Source organism: Arvicanthis niloticus, chromosome 9, assembly GCF_011762505.2.
Source record: "Arvicanthis niloticus isolate mArvNil1 chromosome 9, mArvNil1.pat.X, whole genome shotgun sequence".
Taxonomy (NCBI): Eukaryota; Metazoa; Chordata; class Mammalia; order Rodentia; family Muridae; genus Arvicanthis; species Arvicanthis niloticus.
Genome location: NC_047666.1, coordinates 83,680,445 through 83,694,808, shown reverse-complemented (window position 1 = coordinate 83,694,808; position 14,364 = coordinate 83,680,445). Strand labels below are relative to the sequence as shown.

General features: G+C 47.7%; 1 protein-coding gene and 1 pseudogene across 23 annotated transcripts in view; both read right to left on the bottom strand.

The window, feature by feature from the left end:
* Positions 1 to 13,377, bottom strand: part of Smco2 (single-pass membrane protein with coiled-coil domains 2) — a 40,304-nt gene extending 26,927 nt beyond the window's left edge. The window contains exons 1-6 of one of the 23 annotated variants that reach the window (XM_076940876.1): positions 13,248 to 13,350; positions 12,478 to 12,564; positions 11,702 to 11,761; positions 11,343 to 11,393; positions 8,713 to 8,880; positions 2,448 to 2,588 (exon numbers count right to left, since the gene is read on the bottom strand). In XM_076940876.1, coding sequence (XP_076796991.1) covers positions 2,448 to 2,588; positions 8,713 to 8,852 — 281 coding nt within the window. In that variant the 5' untranslated portion in view covers positions 8,853 to 8,880; positions 11,343 to 11,393; positions 11,702 to 11,761; positions 12,478 to 12,564; positions 13,248 to 13,350. Of the gene's footprint in view, positions 1 to 2,447; positions 2,589 to 3,934; positions 4,014 to 4,756; positions 4,861 to 7,905; positions 8,604 to 8,712; positions 8,881 to 9,287; positions 9,485 to 9,872; positions 11,074 to 11,342; positions 11,394 to 11,701; positions 11,762 to 12,477; positions 12,565 to 13,247 lie in introns of those variants that run through there. The other 22 variants (XM_076940866.1, XM_076940870.1, XM_076940871.1 and 19 more) reach the window with 22 other exon arrangements.
* On the bottom strand, positions 7,334 to 7,799 carry LOC117715562 (transcription factor BTF3 pseudogene; annotated as a pseudogene).
* Positions 13,378 to 14,364: the final 987 nt, after the last annotated feature.

The window sequence follows — 14,364 nt, the reverse complement described above, 5'->3', positions numbered from 1 at the left end:
ACAAGAAAAGAAACTAAGACATACTGGTTACCTTTCTCATTACTGGGATAAATCTCTGAGAAGGAACAGTGAGGGGGACAGTCCACCGTGGTGGAGAAGGTACTGGGGAGAGCTTAAGGCTGCCTGTTCACATCCGGTCAGCAAATAGAGAGAAAGAGACCAGCGGTAAAGGAGCCCAGTTCCAACTGGTTAAGGCTCCGTCCTAGTAACAGGCTTTCTCAGGTAGGTCTCACAAAGGTTCCCTAGACTCCAAAATATCACCATCGCAAACACACAGGCTGTGGGGAAGCCCCATTTAAACCACACCTATACACACTGAGTTCTCCCATAGCAGTCTTTATTCTTCCAGACAGTGTGTGACAAGCATGCAGGTTTCCACAGGTCTATATAAATATGAGTGCATTTGTATATATTATTCTGAATTTTAAACTTCCTTTGAATAACCTGTTTGGAGTCCATTTCATACCAGTACATGAAGATTTCTTCATATGTATGATTCTATGTTGGCGTAGTGTAATTTTCGATTTCTGTGTGTTTGTGTGTGTATGTGTGTGTGTGTGTGTGTGTGTGTGTGTGTGTGTAGTGTGTGTATGTGTGCATAAGTGTATGTGCATGTGTGTGCGTGTGTGTGTGTGCAGAGGTCAGAGATCAGCATAGAGGTCTTCTATTGCTCTTCATTTTATTTCTTGAGTCAGGGTCTTTCACGGAGCCTGGAGCTCACGGTTTTGGCTGCGCTAGCTAGCTAGGCAAGCCCCTGGGTTCCTCCGGTCTCTGCCTCCCAACACTGGGGTTACAGTAAGCACTGCCGCACTCTTTCAGCGGATCCCATGTTTGCACAACCAGCACTTTACCAGCTGAACAGTCCCCATAGCACCCCAGGAAAATAATAATACAAAACAATGCTGTAATGGCCATCCTCCTGTCTATGTGCTGCGTGTGGGAGCCAGAGCCAGCACAGCGACAGGCAGTTCCTGAACCCCGCCCTGCTAAGCTCTCCCAGATTGCACTTTGCTTATTTATTGCTACTGCTTCGGCTTTTGTAGACAGAGCCACCTGTAGTCCCTTTGAACTATGTGGCTGAGGCTGGCCTTCAACTCCTGACCCTGCTGCCTCCACTTCCAAATGCTGGGATAACAGGCATGCACCAATATGCCTGACTTCTAACCTGTGCTTCAAAGATGTGTAATTGTTTTATATTCCTGGCAGAAATGGTGACTGAAGCACAACTTTTTTCCAGAATCGTGTATTTTTAAAATTCCTGTTCCCTGCTAATCTGATGTTTAAGCTGGAACAGTGGTTTGATGATGTTAATTTCTCCGGGCAAGTGAAGCAGAGAATCTTTGCCTGTGTGTTCATAGCTTAGTCCTGTTCTCGCCTGTGTGACAACTGTGCTAGAGCCCCTGCCCATCTCCTACTGGGCTGTCATTATTTTACTAAACTGCATTTATGTGACACATACACACATTTTTAAATGAATCACAACAACCTTGCAATGTATATCTGTGGTAGGTCATGTCTGTGGACCCTGAGCCTAGAAGTGGGCTGGGGACTTGTCACACCTACCTTACTCTGGTGGTTTGAATGAGATGTTCCTGTAGTCTCAGCCATTTGACTGCTTGGTCCCTAACCTTGATGGTGCTGTTTGGAAGGTTTAGGAGTGTGGCCTTGTTGTAGGAAGTTTGTAACTGGAGGTGGACTTCGAGAGTTCAAAACTCCTGCCGTTTCCAGTTTGCCATCTCCACTTCGTGTTTGTGGTTTGAGGTGTGAGAGCCCTTGGCTGCTGCTCTAGCTACTGTGTCTGCCACAGGCTGCCTCTGCTCCGCCATCGTGAACTCACCCTCTGAGAGGCCAAGAAAGTTCTTCTGTAAACTACCACAGTCCTGGTGCTTTATCATAGCAAGAGTAATGAATATTCACACATAGGAAAGGTCTTGGCATCTATAGGCTTATGTAAACTATCTTTAATCCCAGCACTTGGGAAGCAAAGGCAAGCAGATCTCTGTGAATCCAAGGCCTGCTTAATGAGTTCCAGACCAGCCAGGGCTATACAGTGAGACACCATCTCAAACATAATTGGTAGCAACAAGAGTTTCCCATTGGATCTGTGGTTGCTGATAATCACATGATTGTGCAACTAACAAGATGTAACTAAATGTAACTAAATGGCTATGTCTTTAGCAACTGTAAGGGAGCCGGGAAGGAATCTACAAGAAACAATTGATTTCCTAAGTGGAAACTGGAGTCTTGCCAGCTCTGCTGCTGCTGCCTCCTTCACACCGCAAGCCTCACAAGTGGCCCGTAAGTCTACTCCAGTAGATACTTAGGAGTTAAACTTAGATGAACTGGAGAGGAGAATGTCCAACCCTGACCCTGAACCAATGTCGCACGATGGGTCTCCTGCTGAGGCAGGTCCCAGAAGTGGCTCTGGTGAGCTCAGGCCTACTTACTTTGAACCTTTGGTCACCATGATGTTTTGGAGAAGATTGCTGCTCTTCTCAGTCACCTGAAATTCCTCCCCAGCTGTCCTCATCTGCAGAGACATCCTGTCTTTTCTGAGGGTTGCCGGTGTGAGAGCCGTCACTTCAGTGCTGCAAGGACAGTGACAGGAATCTGTCAGCAGGGTCAACAGTCCCCTGACACGTGGCTAATTCTTCCACAGAGAATGCAGCCTGTCTCCAATACTGTCAGATGGCTGCCCATTCTGTGAGACCCCAAAGCAAGCTCTTGAGAGTCTCTGGTCAAGTATACAGGGAAAGGATTTGTGTGTGATCATCTCCAAGGATGCAGCTCATGGCTAAGTCGATAAATCACCCTTAAATGGGGACATCATAGAGAAATGCCCAACAGCCATGTTGGGGGTAGAACTCCCCAGGTCTGTAAGTTATTTCTGGTTATATAACATGCATGTTGCAAAAACTAGAAAGCAGAAAATAAAGTCACTAATAAATATTTCAGGGCTAAATAACCAGAGATGGTTCTCCAGAGATATCCAGATATAAGCATTTACTACTGAGATGGTTTGTCCTCTCTGTCTTTAGAACTCCTGTGTGTTTCCCATTGCTGACAACTAAGTCATTTCTAACTCCTCACTCACTAGTATAATAGCTTAACAATAGAACGGTGTGATACATTCTCCTTAGAATGACCCCTGCACCCCAACTACTCAGGCTGCTTCCCTAGAACTGCGGTTATGTACTCAAAGTGGGTATCATACAGTTTCTTCAGGATTTAGGGAAATATTTCTAAATTGAACTTCAAAACAACAACATACACAGAGTGGGTTTCAGGACAGCCATGGCTGATCAGAGAAAACAGAAAAAAAAAAGTTTGTATGTAAGACTGTGAACTGAAATTGAATCCTTTGCAAAAGCAGCAAGTGCTCTTAACCAAGCTCAGCCTTCTCCAGTCCCCACTCCCAAATTGAACGTCTAAAGGCTCAAACATGTACCACCAGCATCTGTGTGTGAGCCCTGCCCTTCCTTCTGGCCAGGTGAGCTCACTAGAGAGCAGAAAATCGTGGAAGGGTTGGAGTACTTTAGCAACTTTAAAATAAAGGAAAGAAATGCAAAGAAGGTCCCAGTGGTGCACATCTAAAGTCCCAGTACTTCTGAGGCTGTAGCAGGGGGATTACCTTCAGTTTGAGGCTAGCTCAGGCCAGCCAGGGCTACAGCATGAGATTTTAGCTCCAGACAAACACACAGGCAGAGAAGGGTGAGACAGAAACACCTGTGGAAAGCTTTAAGAAGGTGACAGGGAGGGGACTTTCTTGGTTCAGAGACAAGGCAGATCTTTGGGTCTTGCTAGCCAGCCAGTCTAACCTGCTGACTCGAGAACTCCAGATCAGTGAGAAACTCTGTCTCATCAATCAATCAATCAATCAATCAATCAATAAGGTGGGGGCTTTTGAGAGGACTAAGTAGGTAAACGCACTCACTGTCTAGCCTGATGACTTGAGTTTGATCCCCAGAACCTGCCCGGTGGAGAGAACTGATGCCCACAGATTGTCCTTTGACCTCCACACGCACACCAGAGAAAATGTGTGCACACGTACATATCGATTGATTTTAAAGAATTAAAAACAAAGTGGATCGCAAACAATACACCCATGTGTGCACAACCGAAAAGGAAATTAATCTATTTTATATTAACTTCATGTAATACAGTGGTTACAGTAGTGGAGACAATACTGATTACAAACACAAAGCACTTTCACTTTGGTTAGTAAGGCATGTTGATTACATTGTTTCATTCAGTCCTTACCACTGCGGAGTGGGCAGTTAACAAGCCAGATCTTAACCATTCCTACTTTTAGATCAGGAAACTGAGAGCAGTGATGATGACCCATAATTTATCCAGTTTCATTGCTAAGATATGGTAGAAGTAAGATTTAAACTGTCAGTCGGCTTCACAATTGCCTATGAACAGAAAACTGTCCACTTCCGTAGGTTTGACAACTGCCTGCTGACCTCCGAGGCAGCCCCACCTTCTGAAGGTAACTTCTGAGTGTCTATAGCCGGAAGAAGCACACAAGACAACACACAAGCTCTGTGCTTGCTGAGCACACAGAACCTCCCGTCCTCCCCAGCCTCACCAGATCAGCCACTTCAAGGAGAACCCAGTGGTTCCTATACACAAGGAAGTTTGGAAACGTTCATTCTTTGGGGTTTATTTAATGGCAGCCCCTCTTCCCCCTTGAGGAGGCAGCACGTGGAGGGGCCCATATTCTTCTCCTTCCCCATCTTGTTATCATTTGTACCTGGGACGCTTGACTGGTGGCAGAGCCTGTGTTCCCTAGCTCCTGGGGCAGAGAAGCCTTGCAGGTTGGTCCACACCTGGGCAGGAAAATTTGCAGTTGGGCCTGCTCTCTCTGACATTCTACTTGGAACCCAGCATTCGAAGCTCCTAACTCCCTCCCCCGAGAGCGAAGACAGCAGTGTCCCCTGTCTCTAACCTTGAACCACCAGCTTGCCTCTTAGCCTTCTGATTTCTCCTCTAGGGCTAGGGCCATCTCCCACCCTGCTATCTCTTCATCCATCAACTGGCCTCAGACACACAGTGACCTGGGGTGCTGCTCTGACCTCAGCTCCCCCCACCACACATCCTCTTCCAACTTGTCTCATCTCCCACTGTCCTTTGACCTGGGAGCCTCCGACTTCCTCACAGATGCTCAGAGGCCTCCCACTGGACGACTACCGAGCTGCTTCTCTCTGCTCAGCAGAGCAGTTGACCTTGGAGGCAGCGGTTGCACACCTAGGGATCTGATGACCCTCAACAGCCACACTTCCTCTTGAAGTCTACATTTCTGTCTCTCATTCCCAGCCATCATCTGTGGGAAGCCAGAATCCACAGCAGGACCTAACAGGCTGACCTCCACGACTCTCAACTCCTGAGTCCTTTCTCCTCAACTAGCAGGATGGAGATGAAAGTGGAATAGCTTACAAGCCTTACCTTTGGTTTGCATCCATGTTTAAAGCCTGGTTTTGCCACACGACTGCTGCTTGGTTTGGGGCCAGAGTTAATTACTTTGTCTGGAAGCAGGGTTTTCAAATGTCTATCTAACTGAAACACTGGAAGGACTAAGGTGATTATTGGGAAGGAGTGGGGAGCTGGGCAGTTGCAGGAGTCCAGGTAGAAAGCAGGTACCTCGAGGACAGCCGTGACTGCTCGCTTCGATGACTTCCTTAGCTAGAAGAGTGGCCAGCTCTCCATTGGTGCTCAGAGTCTTACCAAGGGTACTGGGGAATGAACAGTGAGGAGTTGAGATTTTTTTTGACAGGGCCTCTGAGGTTTGTGCTCATCACCACCTCAGTTCGAAGCTCCAGTCAGGAGCCTCTTTCCTTTGACCTTTCCTTTACCTTACCTGGCTCAGAGGTCAGATTCTGCCCCCTGCCCTCTCGCAGTGCCTGCTGGGATAATCTCCACCCTTCGGGCTCCCACCTCGAATCATAACTATGCCCTTGTCTTAGGAGATCCAGGACTCCATGTTTCTTTAGGGGGAAAAAATTAAAAAAAAATTCTTCTAATTTAATCAATACCATAATAGCAAATACCTTTTGAATGTTCACGAATAGGCCAGATATTCTTGTATATATATTTTCCATATATAAGCTATTTTTCTAAACAATTCTTCAACAGAGGAAGGATCTGTGAGTCATATTCAAACCTAGATAGTGTGGCCTCAGGCCCTTCTTTAAGTACACTTAGTGTACTTACAGTGTATTGTGGTCACTCTTGATACTGGGTTCTCACAGTGACGGTGGTGATGGGGGTGGATCCACATACTCACCCATACAAAGTAAATAAATGTAGTTTAAAACTTTGGGGGAAATGACTGGGGAGACGGATCACCAACTGACAATGCTCATTGCTCTTCCAAAGGACCCAGGTGTGGTTTCCAGCATCCGTGTGGGAAACACCTGTAACTCCATCTCAAGGAGTTCTGGTGCGCCTTCATGGCCTCCAAGGGCACTGGCACACATGTCACACACACACACACACACACTTGTGCATACACACACACACACACACTTGTGCATACACACACAAATAAAAATAAAATCTTTTATAACCAACACACATGGCACTCAATTTTTTTTTTAACTAGGCAAAGAATTTTATTAACCTTTCCCAAACTTTATCCCCAGGCTTCTTCAGCTTAATTCATCACAAAGAATGAATCAGATATAAGCAAAAACTGAAAAGAGCTGCACTGTCCGGGGGCTTGGGCTTAAAAATATAAAAGCTCTAGATTTCATCAAATCCATAATAAACAAAAAAATTTAAAAAGCAGTCATGATATAAAACAGCAGCTCCTGTAACTTCTGCAAGTGCCACCATCTTCAGAAGTTGCTTCATTCAGTTTGCCTCATTCCTAGAAGCCTCATCAACATTCTCCACTGTTGGGAGCCGGCTTTAAGCAGAAAGCGGCTAGAAAGCAGCTATCAACTTTGCAGCCATCTGGAGCCATATACCCTGATAGAGACTTGTTTTTCAAAAGCCTACAACAGCTGAAGCACACTCTGATAAATATATTGTTTATCCCACATAGCTTGTTTTGCTGTTTAGTGACCTCAGCTGTATGGTGCACATGGTAAAATGTTTTCACCTGTGGTCTCCTGTTTGTACTTATAAATACCCAGGATTTCCTTGTAAGGGTGTGGTACTAGTAGATGTAGTGGTGTGTGGGTGGTGGTCAGTAGGAGGTGTGAATATAGTGAATGGGAGACAGTAAAGGAGACTTGACCACACACCCTGTTTTGTCTCCATTTTTCGAGTCTCTTGGACCTCCATTCTCTACCCTCTCTCGACCAGAGCACTTAGCCCCAAAGCGTGGGGCAGTGCAGTCCTCAACACTCCACCATCTGGAACTCCATCACCATCATCATAATCATCCTCTCCAGGAGCAAGTGGTGCTTTTTCATCCACAGATTGTTCGGGCAGAGCTTCAGTCGGTCTCCTTAAAGTAGTCAGACTGTACCACGCTGGTTTAGGATACTGGGAAGCATTTCTGTCAGCAGCTTTGTCTCAGCGTGGCCTGTAATGGTGAAGGTGTTTGCTGCCCAGAGATGCTGAACTTTAGGGTTGTTAAAATGCATCACTGTTCCTTGGTTTGTAAACATGTTCACCTCTTCAGTACCAAAGATACTGTTTTCCTCTAACTTCTTTAAGGAGAACAGCAGTTTTTTCTCGTCTGCTGTGGCTGTTCCGTGAACCACCTTCTTTCTACAAGCAGTTTCTTTCTCACCAGTGCACACTTGTGCCTGCAGTTTGGTGAGGTTTTTCCTCATCATCTCTTTCATCTTGTCAGGGCAGAAATAGCGCCGCCGTGTGGGGAACTAAGGTTCACGATCAAGGGGTCTTAGGCAGACCAGCTGAGATAAGGCACACACACACAGGGACACAAGATGGCAGCTCAGCACGCAAATTTTAATGGTGAAATGATTATTATCATCTTGTTGAAAGCATAAATTACATAAGTGTCTGTTTTACTGAAGGCTTGGCACAGGCATCATGCCTTTCCAGCTGGTCAAGGACCCTGTCAGAAGGCCAGGGATCTTCATGCTGACCTTGACAACTGCTGCAATCAGGGGAAACAGGTGTCAAAAATAAACTAAAAAGAACATTAATAAGAAGAGGCTTTTATGGTTTCCTGTGACAGGCTGTGTCTCCCTGGGAAGGGAGGCAAAGGAAGCCCAGAAGGCACGCAGACCCTCGGCCTTCTGCAGAAGGGAGGATGTGTGGCCAGCCCCCACCCAGTCAGCCACTTTGTCTCCATGAAGCTGCAGGCAGTTTTTAAATTTGGGGAGTAGGAGGAGTGCAGGGTGGAGAAACTGCTGGAGTCAGCCTTTCTGTTCTCAGGGGCGGGGAGCTGGGTATCTGGTAGAGAAAAGTCTGTTCTTTGATGTTGGGATATTTGTGACATTTTTTCAGGGAATCTGTATGAATGAGTTCCATTCTCTAGCTGGGCTGTAATTCAAAGTATAGATTTTCAGAGATTACGCACGGCCACTGAAGCAGAGAAGCAGCTTTTATCTGGGCAGGGTCTGGCTGGAACTCCAGATAAGCCTATGAGCAGCGTACAGGCAACCATGCTACAGAACCACCTGGAAGAGTGCCATGGGATAATCGTCCCATCCAGTCAGTTCCTAGAAGCCATGCTCTGAGGCCAGGGATGGTATCTCACACGCTGGAAGTTCAGCTCCAGAATCTTACCTGCTCCAGAAAGCGGCCCAGATTCCAGATACTTCTCCTGAGACACTGAGGCTTCTAGGTTTCTCCTTGGACATTGACACATCGGCTTGAAATGCCCAGGGAGAGTTGGCTGTGACACGAATGCCCTGGGCTGCTGACATCAAACTGCAGGACCCAGCCTATACGGGCCTAGGAGGAAAGTTTCAATTCTCTAATCAACTCTTTCTATAATGTGATCTGAGGAATAAGCTTTATAACCCAGGGCCCTCCCTCTCCACTGCAGTCCCTCTGTTAAACTGAAGGGTTCCTTCTAAACCACAAGCCCCACACCAGGTCGGGACTTGGGACTGCATCTGCTGTACCCAGTTCCCCTTGGCTCACAAACACCCCCTACGGAGAGCGTTAGACACTAACAGTAGGGAAGGAGAGGTCCCTGTTAAGAAAACACCAGTTCCAGAAGACAGGCCCAGGAAAATTCCAGAGGAGAACACTAAGAATGGAAGCACTTGGCAGAGCTTTGGCTGAGCACAAGAACAGGAATGGGTCCCTATTCTCCATCAACCCCCACTGTTTAGACTCTGTATCTGCCAACTGACTCTGGCTTTCAGAAACAAACACCGAATCACGGGCTGTACACATTCCCGGCTGCTGGGAGCCCGGTGACTCGCTCTCTCTGTTTGTTCTCTTCAGCTTTCCCGTTATGAACACCTTTCTCTTCCCGGTCCAATCAGTCCGTAGTTTTCTTCATTGTTTTCTGCAGCCTGTGTCTGGAGTCACGGGTGAGGGCTGACTGCTGGGGTGAAAGGGTAGGGATAAGCCTCGCTCAGCTCAGCATCGTTGGCAGCCAGTTCAAGGCCAACGAATCAACAACACATTGAGCAGGGTGTGGTGTTGCAGGCCCGTGATATCAGCATTTGGGAGGCAAAAACAGGGAGATGGGAAATCCAAGGTCATTCTGGGCTACAGAATGAGTTCAAGGCCGACCCTGAATACATATACACTAAATATGTCTTTAAACAGGAGTGCACATAAACCGAGTTTGCAGATTGGTCAGTGGATGTCAGCGTGAGCAGAGGCCCATGGGGGTCCTGACCCCGCAGCTCACTGGGACAAGCGTTCATTCAGCCTTTGCTCATGTGCTGTTCACAGGGGTGAGAAGAACAGACGTGAGAATGGCCTACCATCTGAGTGTCTGAAGGATGACCCGAAATGGCCAAAAGTCTGTTCCACGCAGTAATAAACCGAAAGGCAGATGTGCTCGTGCCCCTGATATCCACAGGAGAAAAGATGACTGGGGACTGGCTTGGCAATTTGGACTCTACTAAAATCAAGAACCCCTTCAGATAGAGCAAGGTCTCAGGAAGATTCTGAAACTTCTCTTTTGCTTCCCCTAGGAGATGTTGTTTCTGGGAGCTGGGGGTGGGGTGAGATAATGCTGTTTAAAGACACACTATTGTGGCATTGAACAGACAGACCCAGGAGAGCAGCACATCTACAGACTGAGCTCACATCTTACCTTGGTCCTGTCTATTTCCTTGTTCTTAGGTGACACATACATTTACTTGAAATGTAGCTTCTCTATAACCATACATTTCTCACAGGCATTCTTATTGTCCTTATGTGGAAGGGGACATAAGGACAATAAGAAGGCTCATGCTTCAGGGGGTCGGGGTGCTCTCCACGTCAGACCTGGGAAATCAAGCTCAGGCCATCAGCCTTGGCAGCATGTGCTTTTATCCACCGAGCCATCTCCCCAGCCTGGTGGACATTATCTCTAACAGTATCTAGCTAATTAGAGGATTCTCTGCTTGGGACTTGACTGTGGCCTGGCAGAGCTTTCTCTGAGAACTTTGCCTCATGATAATTTACTACCTTTGAAGACTAGATTCCCAGGAGTACTTGGGATGGCAGGCAAATGCTCAATGCTCATTTACACACAGAGTCACCCTCAGCAGTAAAGTAATGCCTCAACCAGTTTACACAATCTCCGTGGAACAAGTTCCCGTGTGGAATGGCCGTTAGGCATCAGAAGACCAGGTTATGTGCTGCCCTTCAGCCAGCCCAGGGTGAACAGGCATGGAGGGAGGAGTACTGAAACAAACACACACACACACACACACACACACACACACACAGAGTGCTCGCCTCCAACCCAAGGACAGGATAAGGAGGCTGGAATCAGAGGCAGGACACCAGTTATGACCCTCAGCACAGGACACACAGGCTGGCTTCCAGGGCGATGACCTCCATGGACCTATGAGACCTGGCTTAACACCATGTTCCTGCTCATGGCTTCCAGAGGTAACCAGTGCATCTGATGAGAGCCGCTTGAGAGGCTATTCTGGTTGGAGTCAGGATCGTGACCTAAAACTGGCCAACAAGCTGAAAGGAGCGAGAGAGAAAGAGAGAGACAGACATAGAGACACAGAGAGCGAGGCGGGCAGGGCCCTGTGCTTTCAGATCTCTGCAGCAGTGGTGTGGCTACAGAGTTGGGGTTCCATTTTTGAGGGGGTCTCACTGAATAGGCCAGGCTGGCCTTTAATTTGAGATCTCCTTTCCTTGCCCTCCCAAGGCATCCACCATACGCCCAGCTTTGGCTACAGACTTTAGACACAGGTAGCCAGGCACTGAAGCCCACGAAATCAACTTACCATGGAGAACCTCCTTCTCCTGGTTCTCCAGGGGGAAACACTTCTCCAGGCCTGAGAGCCGAGCAACGATGAGCAAGGCCATGAGTGACGGGTGTTCATGTTGCCAAAGGATTACTCAACTGATTAATATTATATCATCATGTATTTATTGGAGACATGCTCTTATGTAGCCCAGGTTGGCCTCAAACTATGTAGCCAAGGATGACTTTGAACCCCTGGTCCCTCTGCTTCTTCTTCCCCAGTGTTTGGAATATAGGAGTGCTACAACATACATTGCTCCTGCATTTTATGTATTAATTAATTTTTAAGACAAGGTCTCACTATGTGGCCTGATACTCATAGCAATCCTCCTGCCTCACCTCCTTAGACACAAGCTGTAAATCCATCCACGGCATAAATGCTTTTAAAATAAGTCTTCTCTGTGCAGGAAGTTTCCAAACAAAAAGGTGTGGTGTGTGTGTGTGTGAGAGAGAGAGAGAGAGAGAGAGAGAGAGAGACAGAGAGAGAGACAGAGAGACAGAGAGACAGAGACAGACAGAGACAGAGAAACAGAGACAGGCATGGGGTGGGGGTGGGGGGGGGAGAGAAAGACCTTCTCAATTCTGTGCTGCTTTGTTGACCAGAACCCTCCTCCAGCACTGTCTTGAGCACAGTAGATTCTGTAACTCTCTGCTGGGAAGTTCTCTGTAAGGGAGAGCTGGCTGACCTGCTACTGGCTTTGCTTTCTGTTAGTCCAGAGGACAGAACGCCTGCTTATCCAAATGCTTATGCAGAGACCCAGGCAAAGCATCTGCTTTGATTGAAATTAAAAGAAGTATCTTTATGACCACAATGCTTCATCCAGCAGCAGCCTCTGCCTCTGGTGGTGGCGTGCAGGGATGCCCATCATGGTAACAGGCTTCTCGGTAACATGGGACTTGAGGAGAGTGCAACTTCAGATGAACTGACACAGCTAACCGACCCATACAGATTTGGCAGGGTGACTGGGACCTGAAATAACCTTAGGACCTCAACGTGAAGGGTCAAAGGACTGGAATACCTTTCTCTACGCAACTTTACCCTGAGGCTGGAACAATAACTAGACTCTTCTGTTCAAAGTTCACCTGTCAGCCTGGAGCCATAGCTCAGTCCGTACCATGCTTGCCTAGCAAACATGAAGCCTTGGGTTCCAAGCCATCACCTCAGAGGCTGGACATGGCAGTGTACACCTATAATCCAAGCCCTTGGGAGGTGGAGGAAAGAAAATAGGAGATTAGAAGTTTATGGTCATCTTTGGCTACATGGCCAGTTCAAGGCCAGCCCAGCCTACACAGAAACAAACAGATCAATGAATAAATAGTTCATTTGTTTGCCAATCCATATTGTATCATACAGAGGCTGAGGAGAAGATTAAACATGTCATTCCCAGAGGCCCAAGGCTTAACAAGTAGCAAACATGCCTTTAAAAGAGCATATCTGGAGCGCAAGCACTCTTGTTATCCTGACACAAAGAGAAATCATTAAGCTTCACTCTCTGTTTTCCCATTTTTTACTTTCCTGCAGCAAGAAGAAAGCAGGGTGAGGAACTCTTCCGGGAGATATTTAAAATGGCAGTGCCTGCTCTGTCTTGTGTTACAGAGCCACCATTTCCCCCCCACTAGTCTAGGCCTGAAGTCATGAGCAGTGGCGTGTTCTTGCTGCTGCCGCAGCTCAGGCCACCGGCTCAGGAGGGCCAGAGACACCAGCCCTTCCACCCACAAGATGCCAGTGTGGGAGATGGCTCTGCCACAAGGCTGGGCTGAGCCCAGACTATCCCGCCATTACTCGGGCCTGGTAGAAATAAGACTCTAATGCTTAGATTATCCAATTTGGTAATGCTCAATAACAAGGTGCCACATGATTGGAGGTGCTTCCCAATTAACTAACCTAGATATAAGATGATAAGATGTTACCCAGGACTGCTCTCCATCCATGGCGTGGTTCTTCATCCTCCTACATCTCTGCTCCCCAGCTCCTCCTCTTCCTTCCCTCTTCCTCTCTTTACTCCTCCTCTTCCTCTCCTTACTCCTCCCACCTTAGCTCCTCCCAACTTTCTGGGAAAATATGCTGCTACAAGGGACGGTAATGACTTAACATGTCCATAACTCACAAGCGGCATTGGCTAAACTCTGTAAAGTCTCTCTGCTTGGGAGCCGCAAGGGGGACAAAGGGGACAAGGGGGAGGTCCCCTCACAGTTACTGCACGTCTGCTGGTTCATGTTGTTCTGAGTCCCTACTGCTATGTGGATAATCCTGACACAATGCACTTGAGTCCCCTGAAAACCACATGTTGGGGTTGAAGAGACTCACTATCCCTGCAGGGCTCACAAGTGGGGACACTAGAGCAGCTCAGGTGGGTGGTGCAGGCAGCAGAGTGTGGGTGCGTCCTTATACACCCTGAGTCAGTGTGTTGCTCCATACTTGGTGATGAGAGTTGGGTCAGGCATGGCTGATGTTGGCTGTCTTGCTTGTGGGACCTGGCCCTGGTTTTGGTAGTAGTGATGAGAGGCCTGAAGCACTTCATTTCTGTGACCAGTGTATCGGCTCAGGTGCTTCCCAGAGAGAGGGTGGGTGGGAACCAGGACACCCACTGTGTGCTCACACAAAGCCCTGATAACATTGGTGGTCAGAAGAGGTCAGTCATGGTAGGAATCTTAGAGAGCTGAAGCAATAAGACCTGTGCTGTAGCTGATCCTCTCTGCAGCTGTTGCAGGAACACCTGCCTAGGAACAGGGTCTCAGGTGACTTCTACACCATGCCTGTGAATGCAGAGTGGCTGGGACTTTTCTCGCTCCAGCTCTTAGCTAAAAATGTCCACAGGAAGAGGAAGATAGAACGAGAGCAGGACATTCCCCTGGTTGTGGCTTCTCAGGACGAAGGCAGCAGCCAAGCTTGCTTCCCTCAGCTCCTTCAGGTGAAGTGTCACAGACATCAGGTGAAGTCACACAGTATCCACGTGTCACAGTGTTCAGGTGTCACAGTGTTTAGGTGAAGTGACACAGAG